The sequence below is a fragment of the Chroicocephalus ridibundus genome, chromosome 5 (assembly GCF_963924245.1).
Source record: "Chroicocephalus ridibundus chromosome 5, bChrRid1.1, whole genome shotgun sequence".
Lineage (NCBI taxonomy): Eukaryota > Metazoa > Chordata > Aves > Charadriiformes > Laridae > Chroicocephalus > Chroicocephalus ridibundus.
In genome coordinates, this window is record NC_086288.1 from 49575740 (window position 1) to 49592381 (window position 16642).

Consider the following 16642-nt stretch of genomic DNA (forward strand, 5'->3'; position numbering starts at 1 on the left):
AAATGCAATAATAATACAGGAAACATAATATGTTTGAGATTAAATGACAAAGATATTTCATAGAAGAGACGAGTTAATTTATAATCACCTTCCTCAAAAATTAAATTCTTGCTCTCCTGTAGCAAATATAAACATGCTATGCTTCGCACGTCAAAAAATAATTAACCTATTCGTCTAATACAGAAATATTTTTCAGGAGAGGTTCCTTTTGAGCGATTTCTTTTTATTTGGAATTTAATTTTACCTTGTAAGCTTTTTATTAAAAAAAATAATAATATTACTTCATTACTGTTTTTTTCTTTTTCCAAGGCGCTGCCTGTTGCAGCACCCATAGAGGTAAAGACCTCGGTGCAGGCAGCCGTCCCTCCATGAGCAGAGCGAGCAGCGCTGCCAGCTCCATCCTGGGCTGTGGTGCTGGCAGAGCCTGAGGGTGCGGCTGAGGCACACTGTGCTCCTGATACTGCCTGTCCCCGACCCAGCTGCAGATAGCGGCTACGAGGCAGCACAGATTAGACGAGCCCGGGGACTGTCTCATATCCCTCGAGGAACTGGAGAAGTCCTTGGTTGGGTTCCAAAACAATTTCAAGTTTTTACTCATATTAGCCATCAAACCAAAGCTGAACATCAAATAACAAGGCCCCACAAGTGCCCAAAAATGTCTAATCCTGGGACTCACAGCACCCTTTTTCACATCACAAACAATCTGAGACTCTTACTCTGCTCCCCCTCCCCGCAACACCACCGCATAAGGTCCTACATCAGTTTCAGACAGCCAACACTTTGATGCTGTTCCTGAAACACTTCTGAGCACGTTAATTGTTTGGGGAGATGGGCTGAGGATTACTGTGCATTGGAAAAGATCCTATTGTAATCACAGCTCAGAGATCCTAAAATGCCCACCACAACTGGAAACACTGCTGCACTTCTCCGGGTCTTCCCAGAGGAATACTGGCAAGGGAACAAAGGGTTACATTTCAGCAGGAAATGTTAATTTTAGATTTCTCTGTAGTGAGTGTTTGCTATCTTTTCCCGATCAATACATAGATTCAAACGAATCATCATCTGTGCTCTCAAGGCGGTAGAGGAGAAAGAGACCCAAAAACACAGCTGGGAACTTCTGTCTTCCCAAACTGTAAATCCCTTGCTACGCTGTCTGGGAGTGAGAAAGCATGTGCGGCAGAGGAACTAAGGCTAAAGGGCTATGTACTACAACTTTTATCCTCACCTTAAGTTTTAGGGCACGTATTAAAAGTGTAACTCCATCTCTGCACTCTCACTAAACAAATAATTATGGGGCCAGAAGGTTAGGGAGCCTCAGATGAGGCTGCTATGTTGCTATACTGCCAACTGCTATGGGATTTGAAAGCTTGACACATGCTGGAGAGTATCACCTCATCAATGTTCCCAGCTGGCTTGGGAGGCGAAAACCTAAATATTACTCTTAAAGGCAGGTCTCTAACACACAAGTAGTCAATCTCTCCAGATAAGTTTCACAGAATGTAGTTATTACAAATGCATGGTAGCTAAGGAAAGACAAAGCGGCAACAAGCAATTATAGTCCAAAATATTTGCCTGGCTTTGAGTTAGTGTTGTATTTCACATATGCAAATTAAAGATCATGCTGCTTCTCAGTGTCTTTACTTAAAAGACATTTAAATCTGTGCCCTTCCATACACTTATCCCTGTTCAAACTTTTTTACTTGTAAAATAAGTTTGGGGTTGGTTTGTTGTTGTTGGTTTGGTTTTTTTTGTGTTTTTTTTTTTTTTTTTTAAATGACATTCATGTGAACAGGTACTTTGGGATAACGTCAATTTTCTCCCTAAAAGGGGATTACTCAGCCTAGTAACCGATCTGCAGTAGATGTGCTAACTTGGTAAGGAGGGACTGACTTTACATTTCAAAATGTTGGCAAGTGCGCTACTGTATCTGTACGATAACACTTCACAGTAGCCAGCCCAATCCTAATCTCTCAAATCACACTTTTGGCTAAGTACTGCAACCACTCTATTTACACTGTAAATAAAACAATAACTCTTAGAAACAGAGCGATTAGTAAACTGAAGGATTGGGCATTTTTAACAAAGGGCAGATGCTATTTATCTTTATGATACAGAAGGACAAGTCAAGAGCTAACCAAACTGACAAACATAAGGGCATTCGTAATTTGTTTTGTCGCACTATCAGGAACTCCACATTATGAAAAAGTATCATAGCACATACAATATTTACGAAGATGAGCTTTTTACACATAGTATACTGTGTGCTCAAAAGCTGCACGCTCCAGCTATTCCTTAACTACATATGACAACACCAAACTGAAAAATTCACAAAGGTGACTATAGTAGTTTCATTTCAAAATAGTAGTTTCATTGACTAAACTCTTCTACTGAGCACGACTACAGCAATTCTCAGAGTTATTACTATTTTCTTTACCAATTCACTAATGAAATAACACAACACTTCACAGAGAAATACTGGATCTACATGATTTGGAGAGGCGGGTGGGGCGGGGTGGTGGTGGTTACAGAAAGCCAGAGAACACACCACTGACTCTGCACCAATTTATGCCCTCGATGGCATCAAACAAATGCAGAGAAACTCCACTGATATCGCAAGTATTATTTTACATTAACAACGACAAAAATAAGGAAACAGTTTAACTCTGAATTTCTCTCATCTGTTTATGAATGGCGGCCACCCCATAAACAGCTATTTCTTGGAAAACTGTGGCAGGTTGGGGGCAGGGGGTTGTTTGTTTCATTTTGTTTTGAAATACACTAGTGAATTGCAAGGTGACAAAATATTCTGACACTAGCTTAACTCTTGGGATGGCTGACATAATAATAAACCAAAGCGGATATTATTTGTCAAACGTTTAGGATTTCCAACATTGGGATCTTGCTGCCTTTGGGGGTCAATAAAGAGCAACATTATAAAATACACTGAAGTTAGCAGTTTGGGATGCTAATTTTACATGCCTGCTTCACCAACGCACAGCTAAAAATAGATAAAACGGATAAGAATACAGAACAAAGAGATGTACTGGACAATTATCTTTCTACTAGTATGGTCTACTTTATAGTGAGCTTTTTAACCCTTTTTATTTATAAAAGATACATATTTTCAAAGTGTTACTCAATGGGATTTCAATCTACAACTGAAATTATTTAAATATAGATTTTATTTTTCTTAGCATTTTCTTGTTCCCTTCCTAGTGGGATACAATAATGAGATTTAAAATATTTTAATAAGGGCATCGGGCTACTTGCCAGGGGGCTCAAATGCTAAATAAGAATATTTACATCTTCTAAGACCCAGAAGAAGGAATCAGTGCGATGCACTTGAAACATGTACATACACTGCAAATATGATAGTTAATTTTAATTCACTGGGAAAAAAGTACACATTCACTTCAGTTTATTAGGCCTCATTATTTTAAATGAGGCTAAAGGGATGATTATCTTTAGCTGCTCCATCATGGCCTAAAAGCAAACATTCTGCCTGATAAGGACAACAGTTATTAAAATATAAGGCAATGGTTAATTGTTTAAGTTACAACAGATGAAATTTTGAAAACCACCACTGATAACAGTGTTTTCTGCCATTATTCTGTCCAGATCGGTACTATGAGTGAAATCCTGACTTCTGAATTTAATTTTTTAGAGGAAAACAAAGCAGCATAGCAGACTGACTCATATCTACATGATAAACAGGCTTATTCTCTGCTTTATAGCCTTCTTTTGGTATTATTTGCTTACAAAACAATAATATTTATAAACAGAATCGACATTCTGTCTCCTTATGTCTGAGGGAAGGAAAAAAAAAAATCACCTTCAGATTAACATGATAATTTATGCCAAGCAATTCTGAAGGCATATCTGTAACATCACCCCATGCATATTATTCATGTTACCTTAAAAACCAGCAGCAATCCATAAATGCATTTGCTAGCACATGTTTAAAAAAAAAAAAAGAAAAAGAAGAGGGAAGAAAGAAAAAGAGAAATTCAAATTTACAGAGAAGAGCCTTACCTCTCAGACACATAACCCGTCCGCAGATTTAGCAAAATCATTTCAACAGCCAGGCCTTAAGCACTTTTTACAGCAATAAAACGCCGCTTTTAAACTTCCTGTTTATTGAAATATTAGTACAGCTTTCCCCCCCCTCCCCACAATCCGTGGCACTTGAGCAGCATTTCTCTGCAGTTAAAAGCCAGGGGACGGCTCAACCCAAGAGCGAAAGGGACCGGGGCACAAAAAAAAAAAAAAAAAAAAAAAAAACACCACCAAAAAAACCAAAACTGCCACCCCAAATTTACATTCTGGGTTACAGTTTTACCGCCGTTTGACTTTTTTTTTATTTAAGGATGAATTATACTCGCAACCGACCTCCAGCTCCCTGGTAGCGCCTCGCCTCGCTCCCCCCTCTCCGCGCTTTATTTTAATTTCTAGTTATTATTTTTTTATTCAAATACCGGCAGCCACCGGGCAAAGTTGCGCTGCCGATGCGGGGCCGTCAGGGGAGCCCGGCTCCCCGCCGCCGGGGGGGCTGCGCGGAGGGGCCGGCAGCAGCGGTGACGGGCACACAAAGCGCGGGGGCCGATCGGAACCCACCTCCCCTCACCATCGCCCCCCACCCGCCCCCCCGCAACCGCCAGTCGCCACCGCCGCGACCAGGCCGGCGCGTCGCGACACGACGCGACACGACGCCAAGCGAATCGGGGTTACCTAGAGGCAAGCCCTTGTTTAGGAGGTGAGAGCTGCCCATTGAAGCGCTACGTGCGGGCTGGCGGCGGGGAGGAGGCCGGGGGGGCACCGCCGCTCCGCGACGGCCGGGCCGGCAGCGAACATACGAGCCGCCGCGGCATATGGCGGCGACTCCCTGGGCGCCCCTGAAGTGAGGCGCCGCCGGCGCGCGCCCGCGCGCATGCCCGCCCGCGCGCCCCCGCCGCGCGCACGCGCGCCGCCGTTGCCGGGGTGGGGGTGTGTGTGTGGGGGGGGGTAGGTTAGGAGGGAGCGGCCGCTGCCACCGCCTCCGCCGCTGCGGGCGGGGCTTCCGCGCCCACCCCCCCCCCCCCGCCTTGATCTCCTGGTTCCAGGCACGCACCGAAGAGAGAAAGAGAGCGGGGCGGGCACATAACTGGCCCTCCAGCTTTCCGCGCCCTTCGCCGGGCGATTGGTTTGTGGCGGGCAGCGAGAGCTCGAAGGGCTCTTAGGGCCCCATGTAGTCACTTCTACGTGGTTTTGTTTCGTTTAAACTTGGGCAAAGTTAACGCCGGCGGCGTTCGACGTCCTCCCTGGCACCCCAAAGCATTGGCGCTTCTGGTGTTACGTTATTCTTTTCGCGATTCGGTTCTCAGGCTTCTCCCCGGATTAACAGGGGCAAAATTCCTTCTCTAAATTAACAGAGAAAAAAAAAACCAAAACAAAACGCCCCAAACAACCCCAGATTGCTCTTAATTTTGCACCCAGCGAGCGGAAGGGCTGGTTACCGCCTCCCGCCGCCCCGGCCCGCCCTCGCAGCCCCCGGCCCCCACTCCAGGCCCAACCCGGGGACGGGTTTCGTGGAAAAGCAGCAAGCTGAGCAAATACCGATATTCTTCCCTACCGGGGATGTCCCCACACCTTCCCACTGAGCCCAAAGCGCGGGGCGATCGGCGCCGGGCCCCCCCCTTCCCTCCTCAGCCTCTGCCCCTACATGCGAAAGCACTACTTTTATTAATAACGGGCTGCCTCGTATTTCTCGCTGAACCCCCAGCCGAGCTCCCCGGGTGTCCCGCCCCGCCGCTCGCACCCCCGTTCCCTCACGGGGTGTGCGTGTGGGCGGGAGGGTGGTGTCCCCGTCACCCCTTCACGGACAGGGGGAACGAACAGAAACTCAGCGTTTGGCCACTGCGTCGCCCAAAGCGGAACCGCGACTGCAATTTGCATCAGACACCAGGTGTCACCGCCAGCGCCCAAACGCCGGCGACCCCCCTTTCCCCTCCCCCGCCCCTCCCCGGGAGCCCGCCATTCGCCTCCTCGCCGAAACAGCGCTGGCGGCGGCGGACGAAAACCAAAGTGGGCGCGGCGCCCCCGCGGCCGCCCGGGTCAGCTGACGGCGGCCCCGCCCCGCCTCGCCCGGCTGAGGGAGGGGTGAGGGCGGCGGGGGCCCGCAGCGCCGCCATGGCCCCGGCTCCTTCCTGCCCTCAGCCGCGGGAGCTCTGGGGCCAGCCGTCTGAGAAACTTTTACGTCTTCTCCCACAGCTGCCACCTCATCCGCGGCCGGGAAGCGGAGCGGCGGCCAGGGACAGGCAGGGAGTGTTGGCTCGTTCCGTCCCCTTTCCCGCAAACAAGCCCGGCGAGCGAAAACCCCGGGTTTTTTCCTTTTTTTTTTTTTTTTCCCCAGCCATAAAACGCTCGGTTTCTGTCAGCGGTCACGGCCCGCGCTGCCACAGCAGCACCTCGGGGGTGGCGGCAGGCCCGACATCCCCTCAGAGAACGGCCGAGGAAGGGAAGGGAGGGTGAAACGGGGTCAACAGGTCAACCTCTGATAAAATTAAGATATTAGCGCTATTTTCTGAGCTCAGCCGTGAGCCAGGGCCTGATTCTCCTCAGACGGAGGGAAACGGCAAAGCTCTTACCGACTTGGAGGCGAGGGCGAGCGGGCTGCCAGGCTGGGCCGAGGTGTGGGGTCCGGCCAGGCCAGAGGAATTCGGGGTGCCCTGGCTGAGGGGGAGCCTGCTCAGCCTACGTCTGCCCCACTCTTCCAAGCCAAGCTCCCAGCACCGGGTGTTGGTACCTCCACTCACACGTTTGGGTTTTTTATTTTTTTTTAATCATTTTGCGGGATAATCTGAAGAGTTACTCCTGCTGACCGCACCGCTGAACTCCAGACCGACCCGGGGCGATTTTTAAAAACTTGAGCACAGAAAGGGAGGGGGGTAGACACAAAGATTCTGGATTCTGCACTATCAGCCTGCAATACTTAGGATACCCCTGGTGATGGGAATATTAGAGGTAGCTAATACAAATAGTTACAGGGACTCATTCATTAGTAACTCACTTTGATAAGTGACATGCCTGATACTAGGAGCAGATCATCTCTTCTGTGCTTCTACATGCACAGGCTGTAGCTTTTCCTTTGGGTTTTGGGGAGTTTTGTTTGTTTGTTTGAGAGGGGAATATATGAAGCCAAAAGTTATAAAGGGCGGTTTCAGCCTCCAAGTTGTGTGGATTTCAGGAATCCATTCAGGACACAAGTAAAAGATTTTAGCATATAGTCAGTCTTTAGCAACTTGGCTCCAGCTCCCTAATAACTTGGTTTTCCCCATCATTCTCCAGTAGTGTCCCTTCCATGGGGTTATCCAGCAGGATCAGGAGGTAACTCCCAGGACAAGTTTATGCAGCCTCTGACCTTCTTCATTTTCCCCCTGTATTCATGGGAAAGCCTTTTGTGGCTCAGTAGAGATGTCTCAGACATCGTCAAACAACAGTTTCTGTAGATTCTCACTCTGCATCACTAGGGCAGCACCTAGCCAAGTGCCTCCTGTGGGGTTTTTATAAATAAACAAATTTGGTTTTAATCACTTTAAAGTGGTTAACCACTTTATTGCCATTTATAGATGTTAGCAAATATAAAAATATATACATATCAAAGCTGTAAAAAACCCCCTTTTTTTCACTATTTAACTTGCCATGTGGCAAAGTTAAATGCAGGAACAAGCATTAGGGGTAGAACAAGCTTAAGCCACAAATGCAGTATCTGTGAATACCAATATGGATAGGGAAGTATCTCCAGGAAAAAATTAATAGTGGAAAGTGAAAACTCAGAAATGAAATTAAGAGTTCAGTTGCATTTTTTTGTTACGGAGAAACATAAACAGATACAGGCAATGAGACCATCTCCTTGGTGGGGTTACATGACTGGGCAAATGTTTAGTTCTAAACTGGAACTGCTGCTTCAAGGAGGGAGGGGAGTGTGGTACAAAATATTATGACAAGGGGAGTGCTCTAAGTGAGGATAAGTTGGCATGATGAACAGATGGAGTATTCAATAACAGGAGGTTATTAATACTGCAGTTTGGTATTCTCTACGCTACTTCGTGAAGGGATTCATATGCTTGCTCTTTTTCCTTTCTGATTGTACGCAGACTTAACAAATACCCATAGTGTAGGTAATGCCGGACTTATTTCCCTGCCTGCGCACGCATGCGCACACACACATCACAAATTCGTGTTTCCTGGGAAAGCATCAAGGGCTGGATCCGCAGCTGATTGTAACTGGACCAACTGCGTTCCTTTCAATAGCGGAGAGCTGATTTGCACCTGCTGAAGGAGAGAGGTTATCTGACCCCGTCTCCCCAGTCGAAAGGTCTCTCCACCTGGCTCTGTGACAGCTGCCACGGGGCACCTGCTCTAGAGGATAAACTATGAGGATTCTCAGGATGGAAAAGGAAATGAAATAACTCAAGAGCAACTGAAGTCTTCCTTCAGAACGCAATGTAATGCTCTTTCTGTTTAAGACAATCAAGCTTGCCTTCACCCAGAGTTCAGTCCTCCTCCCCTACATAGCTTTTGGTGGCCTAGTTTTAGCCTGGACACGGGAAAATCCAGGAGCAGACCAGCTGACTCCAGCCAAACCTTCTGCTGCCCCCATCCATTTTACTTCCTGTGTTCTCCAGCTCACCTCTGGGTCACCAAACATTCAGTCATTTTCACGTCTTTCAGACAATGGCTTGTACAGATACAATATAAGTCGATTGCCCACAAAATGGAACAATCCCCATCCTCTTATCACATTTTGGCACTGCTGCCACTGTGACTTTTTTAACAGTAGTGTTACACAGCTGAGTGTCTTCTGTGTTCTGCACTAAGAATTATGGCATTTTTCAAAGCCCCCAAACTGTTTGTTGGCTTCTTAAGAGTCAGCTGGAGGAGCACATGTGCTGAAGAGTAAATACATTGTTTTAAGTGTATCTGTTAACAGCCATATGTATAATTTAAGTACAAGTTTTATTCCCCTCAGAATGTCTAATCATAAGGGCATGACCTTGGACTTTCACAAATTAGATACATTAGGGTACGATATCTTTAGCAGATGTGACTTTGAAGATACTGAAAGAGGAAGTTTTACTGTTGTACCGTATAAGCAACGAGCCAAGATACGTGTTGAATGCTCTCTAAAGCGAATAATGTTTGACAATATTCTTACATCTAGATACTGAGATTGTGTACTTAGAAATTTTTTTTTTTAGTTTGTCACAGCTGTGCATGCGGGCTTTTTCATGCATGTTTTTGCTTCATTATCAAACATGCGTCATTCATTGTAACAGTTTTTAAAGCTGTCGTTTTAAAAGCTTTGTGCGTTTTTTAATCAAAATGTAAGATTATATTTCAAGGGAATATCTTAACTTTTGTGAACAGTAAATCTTGCAGATGCTATTAGGAGATCCTAAAAGGGATTTATGTCAGAAGAAAAGAATGGCTAGATAAGACAGACCCAACATTTAAACTTTTTGCTAAAAATAGGTCTTTAAAATGTGTAATCAAAATAAGTCAATACAATTGATTTAAAATCTGGAAAGAAGACTCGGAATTTAAATCCTTAATTCTTTTGCTTAGATCCTGAAAAGTATTTGTTTATAAAACACACACATAGGGATCAGTCTACTTTCATTTTGCAGTTGCATATTTTAATTAGAGCTGCTTTTTTTTATGTATAACTTCCTCTGTGTGAAACTTCCCGCTGTAGGAAGTTAATGCTTTCTGGTTGATGTGAAAGAGAAAGGCCATTTTGGAGAAACATTTTCAGCAGGTTCTGAGGGGAAAATGGAAAAATAAAATAACTGACAAAAGGGAAACACTTCATCTTTAAGAAATGATGGTCATCACAAGCATGAAATAAAATAGAGGACCTTCATCTACTGTTAAAAAGAAGGTTTGCTGGAGGATCAAAGTCGTAGATTAAAGTTCCACTTAATGAACGAGAAGTTCAGCTGTGTCAAACATTCAAAGTCATTTTTGAAATGCCAAATGTGCATTGCTCTTTTCTCAGAATGGAATGGCTATACTAGCTCTACGCTGGAAATAACAGCCGTACAAAAGTGAAAAAGCTTGCAGTGTGCTGAATGAATGGAAGAATAAATTCCCTTCAAACCAGTGCACACACAAAACCCCTCTCTCCTCTGATGTTATCTGTATTAAGTGACTAAGGGATTTTCTTCTTGATCTCACCCTCTTCATACAAGTGCTAAAAACACAAGAACCAGGGTGGAATTAAATCCTCTGCATTTTCTGGTTATCGTGAAATGAGAAGTATCATTTTCCACCTAGTCAGGAGGAGCTAACAAACCATTTCCAGGAAGGTCTGCATTCTGGCTGAAGAGAAAAAGAAGATAGAGGTGAACAACAGAAGAAACCTATCGAGAACTATTAGTGGATGTCAGCCATTGTCCATCTGTTCACAGTGGAATAAATCCAGACCTGAAGGAACAACTGCAACCTGCCCCATATGGCTCGCTCCCTTCTGTGCTGGCAGGGCTGCTTTGGGGATTTGACATTGGATGAGGTAAAGGAGAAGCAGCACAATCTGTGTTCCCAGGAACTAACAGCCAATTAACATGAAAGAACAAAAAGTGGGTTAGTAACCCAGGGGAAGGTTTTCACCTTCTCACCTGTCTGAAATCTTGGAGCTCATTCAGACCGTGTGCATTGCAAAGATCCTGTGCTGAGGCTCCACTACTAATGAGGTCCTTAAAAATTTAACTTCAGCTACTAATAAAATCATGTGGGCAGTGGACAGCCCCTCAATTGGTGAGTGAGATCACTGACCCAACTGTCTCCCAAGATGTTAAAGAAGGCATTTGGAATATATTACACTAAAAATTCCATTAAAAATTATAATGCAATATAATTTCAACATAATGAACCAGCATAACAACATTCTGCATTTACTTTTATAGAACTGGATTGTAGCAAGTTACTACTGAGTAGTAATTTACTTCTCAAGTTTTAAATCAGTCTGGGCCTGGTTATGAAGCAAAGTATTATTTTATTGGATGATTAAGGGCAGTAGGCTCAGACCCACGCAGAATAGTTATGACGTGATTGTGTCTTTAAAATTATAATGAAAATGAGATACTCTTTGCGATGCTGCATTCTGTATGCAAAGAAACAGACATACATACTAAAGCCAACTGAAGGGATCAAAAAAACTGCAAGTTTGTAATAGATTCAATAACCTGTTTGGTGGTGGTAATTTCCCAGGTACTAAGGAGAATAATTAACCATCCAGTGGCCTAAGCAGAACCAGTGGATGTTCTGAGTGAACCTGCTGTTGTGGTCGTGTCTTCAGTCTTCAGACAATCTGCTGAGAAACTGACTGGATGCAGAAAATCAAATTCAGAAGGTGATGTGCAAGAGGTGCCTTTGCCTACACAGATTCAAGGGCAGACCACTGCCCACCCCACTCCCAGAAGAGAGGAGAGATGCTGAGGCTGAAGGCTTGATCTCTGCTCCAGCTCTGAAACCGTAAGCAGTTCAGATTTGCCAGTGTTACTCCAAATGTGAGGTGATTATCTGCTCAGAAGTGGGATTAATTATTTTGGGCCTGGCACCATGCTAAAGCAGCAATAGGGGCATCTCTCGGAGATGCTGTACGTTCGTACCCATTTGGACTGGCAGTGAGTTAGTGGTCTCCATGCTGCTATGTCATTTGCACTCTATTATCCTCTACCTCCTCTTTAGTTCCCTTATAACACACTTGGCATCTTATTTTTGTCAAAGTTACACAACAAGTAACCAGGGAAAAAAGCTATAGTTGTACCAAAGATAATCTTAAAGTTCCCAAACAATTATATTCACACTTACAAACCTCATTCATTCACTAGGCGGCACAGAGAACAACATACTTCCTTGTTTGAAACACATAGCACAAAACTGAGGACCCCCTCAGGAATTATAAAAATGGTATGAAATCAAAGTAACATCTCACTAAGCATTTATCTAGAGATTTTTCTCTCAAACTAAGCACAAGGCTTACAAATCTGAAAAACTAGCAAGGATGCTAAAGGATGCAGAAAGCAAAACAATGTTTAATGTCCATTTACTGTCAAGGACCTTGAGCACAACCACGCCACTGGGATTATATACGTTTATGACATTGAAACGAACTCTCTTGCTTTGTCAAATTTGCTCGGGGTGATTACAAGTGATCGGTCTTGAATTTCATCCTCCTCCAAACTGAGCACTGGTTTGTACCCTGGTGAAATACTGCTCTACCAGCACTCCACCATCACCCAGCGCTAAGAGAAGAGAATGCTTCATTAGTGAGCAAGAAGTGACCTCTAGTGAATCATCGCACCAGCTCCTGAGCCACACAACGTCTCCCCGGCAGCGCCTTGCCTCTCACTGCCTGATCGCATCCACATACAATTAAAATTCGGTAATGCTGGCACCGTAACAGTAGTCAGCACCTGCACACCATCGGTCAAGCACTTCAGATACCTTCAGTAACTCACACTTTGCACAGTAGCTATAACACACGACAGAAAACATTTGCACGTCGAAAACCTCAAGGCATTTGTATGAACTCAATAAAATCTACCTACAGATAACTATTGAAGAATTGAATAGATGATGATAAAAAGTGTAAGCTCTAACTATGTTTTTTTAACTTGTCTTAATTTCATTTTAAAAGTAGCATATCCAGAATTTTGTAAACAAAATAAGAAAAACATCCCATTAACTATGTAAAAAAAAATAATAATATTCTCCATGAACAGCCCTTTGTACTCTAAGAAAACAGGAAAATTAGAGTGGAGAAAAACAGTAGCAAAGAGACAGGCAGTGAAAATCAATTCGCTAGTTACGACATATGGAACAATATACAGGCTAGGAAATCCATAACAGTGAATGGTGGATGATTTTAGAACAGTAAAAAGAAACTAGCAAGCTTTCATGAGTAAAACACAAACCCCATTGGCCGCAGAAACACATTTCATATGTTGCCTGCCTCCATATATCTAGCTACATACTAACAGTTTTATATCCCTCCTAATACGTATATATTTTTCTAACAAACATTTGATAGGCAACTATTGGGAGGTACGCCTTTTTTTCTTTTATTAAACCAAAATAGAGACTGTTGAGCAAGTTTTTTACTTCCTGTTCTCAGGATTTAAATCTCGATAGCTGAAAAGTAAACTGCAAGGAATCCTTATCCCGGTGCAAGACCTCTTAAGATACATTCAAATCCTAAAGGACATCACTTTACGTGCCAGGTTACACAGCGAGATGGTAACTTTGTGTGTATTGACAAAGCTCCCTTTGTATTGCTGTATAATGTAAAGAGAGAAGCGGACTGTTACCCTCGCATAAATGCTGCCTGAACATACTACTTATATTCATATAATATACAATTTCACTACAGAAGAACGTCAATTCAAACAGGTGATAATCAGTATCAACAGATTTACTGCCACTTGTGTTTATATTTATTGCCAAATACCCCGATTTACAGAGTAAGGCAGCGCTGTGCATTATGATAGGATGGTATTATTGAAAGATTATTGGATAAACTTTCCAAAGGCCTTACCATATTACATGAACAAAATGCTGCGGAGATAACACATCTCAGGAAAACGTTTGCTAAACCGTTGCCTTTGGAGTGGCTCAGCTCCTCCACAGAGGGAAACACCATCTGACAGAGATGTTTTGTTGAATTTGTATCACAGCGCAGCACAACTGCGGTCCTACAAGTGCCTTTTGGGAACTCCATCATCTCACAACGACCATTCCTCTCGACAGCAGACTCCTCGGTGCAGTGTTAAAGACAGTGCCTGTTGTGCCAGGCAGGCGCTGGCGAGGCGGCTGGGCTGATACATCTGCAGTATTTGTGACTCATGATGACATTGTGGAAAGCCCACAAAGAGTTCATCGTGAGCGGTAAACAAAAGGCATTAAAACAAGTAAAAGAACTTTCTGTGATAGTTTTAAAAGATAAATTTCCTAGAACAGACTGCCGAATAGAAGAGGATTTGGAACATTTTATCAGCTTCAGAAACTGGTTTCAGTTAATGCACCATGTTGCTTTTCTTACTCTTTTCAGGTTTGGGGTTTTTTTTTTTCATTTATTTCGTCAAGACGATTATTCAATCTTTTAACGTATACTGTCTTTTTATGAAGCAGAGTATCTAATACTGCTTCAGTGTAACGAACTATTATTTTTCAGTACACTGATGTGCCATTTGAACTATCAGGTCACAAGAAACAGAATAAACAAAAATCTGCAACCCTGACGCAAACAACAATGTTAACGTTTTCATTTTTATCACGTAATTCTAGGGAACATCTTAGGGTATACAAAAGGTTTTTGGTTTTTTTCTTGCTTCAAATTCTCATGTTTTATTTGGATCCTATTTACTCCTATGACCAGCAGAAGAGTCATTGATATTAGAATAATGTTTTATTAATTTATATTACTTTATGTATCTGAAAGAATGATCACAGTACAGGCTTGTACATCACTACGGGAAGAGTGAAGTTCAGCAGACATACACAAAAAGGGAAATACTACCATGCAAACAGATTGGGTTCTTAATTAAAATGATTTGATACATCTTATGAACAGTATAAGTTATGTCATAAATGATGAAGTTACCTTAGGAAAAAACTACTTTAAATTAACTAGTGGAGGCTAAAGACAACTGAGCTGTAATAATAAGTGAATGTATATAGATAATGTATAAATAATTAATTAGCTTTTCCTGAAAGACCTGGAAACAAATGAGAATACTGTGTGTATCGTTGTACTGAGCTGATCTCTAACTAAAGTGGCTTCTGAGACCCATGACCCAGAAAGGTTAAAGTTTGTGTCTTTCCCAGAGGCTGCACCTACGTGATTAACATTACAGAGAAACCCACATCAGAAAGGACTATCACAAGAGAGGAATGAACAATAATTCATGTAGATAACAAATAGTCTAAGGGGAAAAAAACCAACACCCTACCTTGGTTCAACAAGAGTATTTTGGAATGTTTTTCCTTTTAAGCACCACAACTGTAACTTCTACTAAACACCAAGTACTGAGAGGGAAGGGATGATTTTTTGTTTCTTGAGGTTTTACAATCACACCATCGTTAAGTGTTCTCAGTCTATTCCTGTATATTTCCTGACAAGGTATTTCCAATTGCGCTAAAATCTATGGGTGTTTTGAGATGGAGACAGATGTCTGCGAGGCCACAGGCTGAGGTCATCAAACTCATCTCATTTGTGACCTAAGCCTGGTCTCTCGTCTCTCTTAAAAAAAAAAAAAGGGGGAGGGGGGAGGGGAGGAGAGGTATGGAAAGAAATTGTTTGCTAATTTACCTAGAAAATTGTTCTAGTTAATTTTTCATCTAACAGTACACACAGATTTTAGTAACACACAGCCAACATGATGCACACTTAGAAGATCTATATTTGTTCACCTATCATTGCTACTCCTCAGTGTAATTATTGTTTCTGGCAACTGTCTATTATTTCCTGAACATCTAACCAACCAACTTTTGAAGAACTCATGTTTAAATCTCATTTCAAAGGCAGTTTTGCTGCATTAAGTGGGTGAAATTGCTTAAACTTACACATTTTTTACATAAATCTTTATTTATCAATGAACGGTTCAATTTCTCAGTTCTTGAAACACCCAAAGAAAAAAGTGCCACGTTGATGCTGACATCATTTCTGCTGCTTAAGGGAAGACAAAATTGGGTCTCTCAAAGCTGCAGGCAAAATACTACAATGGATAACAAATATTCCTTGTGTATACATGATTGGAGCGGCTGTCTCCGTTGGGCGCTGACTGTACGTTGCGGGGCACAAAATGGATTCAGAGCAGGGGGGTTTGTTAGAATCAGCTCATGTGTACATGCAGTATTCAAAGAGCTTATTTTACAATCACTGCTACCTGCTCCCTGACCCTAGAGACGTCTTCTTGCTTAAAACAACCATCAAACCTCCAAAACACTACAAAACTTCCACAATGTAAATATGTATATATACACACTCATTGCACAGGGGGCTCTATTTAAAAAAAAAAAAAAAGCAAAGATACACTGATAGTAAATTTTCTGAATCTTCTTCCCTTTGATGGCTGCAGGGTAGCCTGAATTTTTACATATAATCCACTGTTGTGATCACCACTGTTTCCGTTCTGCTCTTAAAAAAAGAGAAAAGGAGAAAAAGGTTTTGTACAGGAGCATTAATAGTTCCACTTGCCCTGTGGCAAATGGGGAAAATATGTCAATGTGAATTATTGTACTGTCTCCATGGATCAAGATTTCTCTTAGTGCTTTCAAAATTCCACTAACAGAAACAATTGCTAAGAGCATTTGCTACTTAGCCTGCTATGCTGGAATCAAATAAGACCCTAGGATCAACTAATGCTAAAATATTATCTTTTATATTGATTTTTTTCCCCCATACATTAACTAAGGGAAGAAACAGCTGAATAATTTTAGCTGGAAAGAATGGCATATCACTCTCACAAGGACATTCAAAGAATTTAAATAATCAAGATAATTGCAAAACAGAATTTTGATCAGCTTAGACTCCCAGAAATGTAAGAATATCACAGTGTAATATTACTTCATTCTGACCCAAACAAGTTGTACTATATATTCC

The 16642-nt window shown here is 42.8% G+C and overlaps 1 protein-coding gene across 5 annotated transcripts in view; it reads right to left on the reverse strand.

Annotated features, from left to right (window-relative positions):
- Window positions 1-16642, reverse strand: part of CTBP1 (C-terminal binding protein 1) — a 249744-nt gene that overhangs the window by 65399 nt on the left and 167703 nt on the right. For 2 of the 5 annotated variants that reach the window (XM_063335177.1, XM_063335179.1), the window contains exon 1: window positions 4729-4957. The exons of the other annotated variants lie outside the window; for them this stretch is intronic. In XM_063335177.1, coding sequence (XP_063191247.1) covers window positions 4729-4768 — 40 coding nt within the window. In that variant the 5' untranslated portion in view covers window positions 4769-4957. Of the gene's footprint in view, window positions 1-4728; window positions 4958-16642 lie in introns of those variants that run through there. 5 annotated transcript variants of the gene reach the window in all.